The sequence below is a fragment of the Erpetoichthys calabaricus genome, chromosome 11, assembly GCF_900747795.2.
Source record: "Erpetoichthys calabaricus chromosome 11, fErpCal1.3, whole genome shotgun sequence".
In the NCBI taxonomy this organism is placed as follows: domain Eukaryota; kingdom Metazoa; phylum Chordata; class Cladistia; order Polypteriformes; family Polypteridae; genus Erpetoichthys; species Erpetoichthys calabaricus.
Genome location: NC_041404.2, coordinates 129,348,986 through 129,353,985, shown reverse-complemented (window position 1 = coordinate 129,353,985; position 5,000 = coordinate 129,348,986). Strand labels below are relative to the sequence as shown.

Genomic DNA, 5,000 nt, shown 5'->3' with positions numbered 1-5,000 from the left:
AATGCAAAGTTTCTTTTCTTTTTTTTTCTCTCTGTCTGTCTCTCTGTCTTTCTTTCTCATTTTTTTTTTGTGTTTCTTTCTAAAGAATGAAACGTTCAATCCCCGAGAAGTGGAGAGTGAGGCTTCTTCATTGAATCAAAGATGCGGTTACCATGAAATATTTACTGGAACTTAAAATGTGCTTTAGTTTACGTGCCAATGGCGTGGAATCTTCTCATATCCTAAGAAAATTAGGCTGTCATTTACTTGGTGTATGAGTAACTTAGTATTTGTTTTAATTCTTACAAACACACGATAAAGACCAGTAAATATTGTCAGTCCATTATTTCTGGGGACATTACATGCCTTTTCATTTGTTTCAGTTATATCCCCCTGTATATAAATAAGCTGCCTGACACTAAATTCTGTTATTCTGCTAGATGTTGGTATCGCCCGCTCTAGGGAGGCATAATGCAAAGGGGGTACACAGGTTCATCTGCCCTTCCCTGGCTCCTCTCATGTAAACACGAAAGTAATTGAAAACATAATAAAATCACCTTTCTAACACACATTTTAAGTACAAAAAGGGCAATGAGCAAAGGTAAATTGAAAAAGAAAAAAAAACTCCTCAGCGTAATAACTTCTGTTTAAATAATTTTACAAAATCATTGCTATGTTTCCAAACTCACCTTACTTATCCTAGACCCGACATGTAAACGCAGCGAGTATACTGATTCCTGAGTTTGTATATATTAACGCTCAATATTAAACTCGGAGTCACACATTAACACCCACATCCCCACCCCACTCCAAAACACACGCTGCATCTTACTACACATTAGGAACTGAACGATAAAGTTCTGTCCTGGTTGAACCGCACTCATGTTTAAGTCAACATTAATGAGATGTTATTTTTTGTAGTAACCCACGCGTGATATTTCACAATTTACGTTTTCCAAGAAAATTAACATTGCAAGTCAGAACTTCTTAGCCTTAAAAGGATTCTATTTTTGACAAAGCATAACTGTCCAGCACATATGCGCCTTTTCGGGGGATCACTTGACATTTTAATAAACAATAAACCCTGTTTTAGTTTATTAAATGATTACAATTAAACAAATGAACCAAACGCTGAGTATAATTTTTGCAATACCAATTTTCGAACTCTTTATTTTACTTCTTTTGTGATTTGAAGATTTCTTTTAATTATTTATTTTAGATGTGTTTGATACAAATATTTTTAATCAAGAAAAACACAATAATTGACATCAATAGGCAGGCTCCTGGGCAACTAGCATCGTCATTTTACAAAATGTGCCAGTAGGGGCTTCATTTTTTTTTTCCTTCTAAAAAACATCTTGTAATGAAACCAACATGGCATTGCCAAAGAGCTTTCACACAAAATGTGCTCTTCTTTATCATGTTAATGTAAAAACTATCACCTACACATATGAAATATCTGAAAGTAGAATTTAAGGAAATAAATTACAGCAAGTCTTGGCTTTCTGAGTTTCCTTTATAAGGTGAATACTAAAATGTAAACAGTCACTTGATGTGCTAATTTGTTTATTTGCGTGCTGTCTTTTTTTCTTAATTTAATACAATTTGATTTAATCGTTATTGTCATCTTCGTTCTCCTCGATGTCCAATAACACTCATGTTTTTAGCTTTTTTTGCTGTATAATACTGAGGTAAAATTTTAAGATATCAGTATTATTGTATCAGTTATAAAAAACAATTTGCTTACATGGAATCCCCTTTACATATCTTACACGTTCTTTATATATATATATATATATATATATATATATATATATATATATATATATATATATATATGTTATAAACTAATTAGAAATGAGTAGGTGCCACAGGAGTTCTTCTGTGGCCCTGTCTTTGTGTTGGTAGCAGACGGCCTTGTCAAAGAGGATTGCTCATTATCGTATTAAAGGGAAATGGAGGGTCTCGACTTCACTTAACGACCTCAGAACAAATTGGATAAAGCGCTTGAAACCAGGGCAGGTCAGCAGGGGAGGACTTTCGCTTTGTAAATGTACTTTTAACAAAGTGTTAATGGATTATTAATAATCTGTTAATTTTAACACTAAAACGTTTTGTTATATGGCTTGTTTTTCCTTGTTTATTTATTTGCTCTAGATTGCGTGATTTTAAACATACCCAGCTTTGATTATTTTAACATCTGTTTTTTATTTAACAAATACAACTTAGGTGACTGATTATTTCTTTCTGTGCGTGTATAAAAGACAACTTGTGATGTGGTATTTTAAATATATTTAACAATGACAACGCAAACTTCGAAAGTTGGAGAAATACTTGCAAGTATAACATTCTTAGCAACATATTATATTCCGACGGTCTAGAATGCAAGCGTTTTAAGCTTTATTCCATATCGAGATTTTTTATCTTGATCTTGGGCACGGAGCGATACATTTTAAAGGAGACAATGTTGCAAATAAAGTATTCTTTCTTAGTATGCACTATTTGTTGCAGTATACTCGACTGTACATTTCTGTCTCAAGGACGTATGCATAAATAAATAAAATATCTCAAAATATTAACTGATTTTAATTTTCTCTGCAAATTTAACATGGAGATGTATAATAATGTATATTGTAGAACATGTCACTTCTTAACAAAACACTTACAAGGCTTGTCTGCACATGCACCCACAATAAGAATAAAACTAAATTCCATTTCGGCTTTAAAGGTTAATACCAAGAAAATTTGATTGAAAACAGCTAAGACAAAAATCATTAAACAACATAGAAATCTATCTTTCAAAGAATTATACCCTGAAAAAGACACATCTTTTTGTTTTCTTTTTGAATATATCTGTTTACCTGCACTCTGGACTCGACCAGGTCTAATCTGAGGGCCAGTGCTTCTCTCATGAAGACGTCGGGATAGTGACTTTCATTAAACGCTTTTTCCAATTCTTCCAGCTGCCATCCTGTGAAATTGGTACGAGTTCTTCTTCTTTTACACCCAGGACTATCTTTGTCAGGATCTCCGGAATCTGCCGTAAAGAAAAGAACAAAAAATTGATATTTCAATTAATATATACTAAGCGTTTGTCTTAAAAATGCTTACACGTGTGTTTAAGGATTTCCGCAAACACGTAAAAGTATTAAGTTGGGAAAACGTTATCTTTTTGTCTCTTTTTAACGTGTTACAGATACTACAGGTGATATTTTTCACAGTTATCTCAGAAACACACACACACACACACACAAACGACAGTTACACTTTATCAAAACAAGATGTTTCACAGTCGCTTCATTCCCACAGCATCGTCTTACTGTTTCCCACGGTTTCAGAGTACACCTTTAAAAATTTAAACATAGTGCTTTCATTTTAAGAAACATCACTTCAGAAAAGTACAAGCCGAGTGCAGAACATGTTCTTTGTCCACGGGTCGTTATTTATGAAAATATTATTACCATGTCAAATTTCTGCATTAGAAAGCTCGACGCTTTTTCACTGCTGTGATCTTATGTCTTAAGAGGGCACCGTAAAGAGCATAATAACACTAAAGCATAATTTAATACAGAAATATCTAAAAGTTGCTTAACTCCAAACGAATGTAATACGCAATATAAATAATACATTTTAATAAAAGTACCATCTTACATTTTTGGACGCTGTCAATGCCTAATAAGAAAGAATAGATCGTATTGTTTAAAATTCTATAATCAAAAAAAAAATACTTACATGAAGAGAATTGAAAGGAAAAAAATATCCGACAGTACAATTTTCACGAAAATATAACACACCGTCGATGCCTTTTTAGGCTATATATTAGTCTGAAGGATACGAAATATATTGTTATGTTTCTGCACGTAATACCGGCTTTACATCGTTGGTAAAACATGTAATTTCAATATGAAATAATCGCGTGCCTTTACAAACAATTACGTGATGTCGCTGCATGTCTCTTTGCAATCTGTACAGTGTCGTAAGTAATGATTTCTTTTCCGCGTCACTCCATAATATAAGGCCCCTAGCAAAAGACTGTTCGTTTAAGTGCCATGTATTTCGTTTTATTGATATCAAAAAAGAATAACTGAAAAAAATACCCAGTAACTTTTTTCTTTTACATATTTTTATCAAACCGCGATTTCTTGGTTGTTAAAGCTCCCGTCTTCTTACCTGTCAGCTTGTACTGGTTGTCTCCGTTCACTCCGCATCCAGACGACAGAAGAGGGTTCGAGTTGACTACTGAGGCGGTGCAAGAACCGTTAAGTAATCCGTCTATGGAGAAGGGAACAGCGGCTGCAGATTGCAGTTGATGGCCGGCTAATTCATAGACATGATGGTGGCTCAGATGGTACGGAAAACCTACCATGCCACTTAGAGAGCCTCCAAACTGGGCATGGGAGTGCTCTAGTATCCGGCTGTCCATCATCTCCCTGGCAAAAGGGGCCAAAGTCTGGAGGCTGGTTGTGGGAATTTAGAAAGCATGCAGTTAGAGTGGGCAGTGAGGAGGGGACATGCTGGAGAGAGGAGGATGAGCTTTACTTTATCAACATCAACCTTCCAATAATTAGCCAAGGCTTTGGGAATTTGGGACCAATAAGAAACGTTAATCGGCTGTGACGTCAGAGACGTGGTTTGAAAACGTTTTCCATATCGATTGCTAATTATACCTGACATCCACCTCAATAAACAATATCAGAGCTGTCACAACAAGACAGGGGGGCTTTGATAAGAACTACATCACAACAAGACGGGGGGTTTGGAGAAGAACTAGAGATCTGATTGATATCCCGTTAAATACTAAACAGCCCACAGTACACACAGATTTTACATCTCACATCTCACTCGCTCTTAAAACAATAATAGATTTCCCTTAAAATCATTCAACAGCGTGTTGTGCAGATTTTTTTCAGTAGAAATGCTTTACTCTCTGAACCTTTAAAGTGATGTTTTCCAATTACAGAGAAACATTGAGCGCCAAATAGACTGATCCAATAATAGGGGATTCATCATCCTCCCTTTCC

General features: G+C 35.0%; 1 protein-coding gene across 1 annotated transcript in view; it reads right to left on the bottom strand.

Moving 5' to 3' along the window:
- uncx (UNC homeobox) overlaps positions 1–4,579 on the bottom strand; it is a 5,840-nt gene extending 1,261 nt beyond the window's left edge. The window contains exons 1-2 of the mRNA XM_028812580.2: positions 4,150–4,579; positions 2,841–3,016 (exon numbers count right to left, since the gene is read on the bottom strand). Coding sequence (XP_028668413.1) covers positions 2,841–3,016; positions 4,150–4,405 — 432 coding nt within the window. The 5' untranslated portion in view covers positions 4,406–4,579. The remainder of the gene's footprint in view (positions 1–2,840; positions 3,017–4,149) is intronic.
- Between the last annotated feature and the right edge of the window lie 421 nt (positions 4,580–5,000).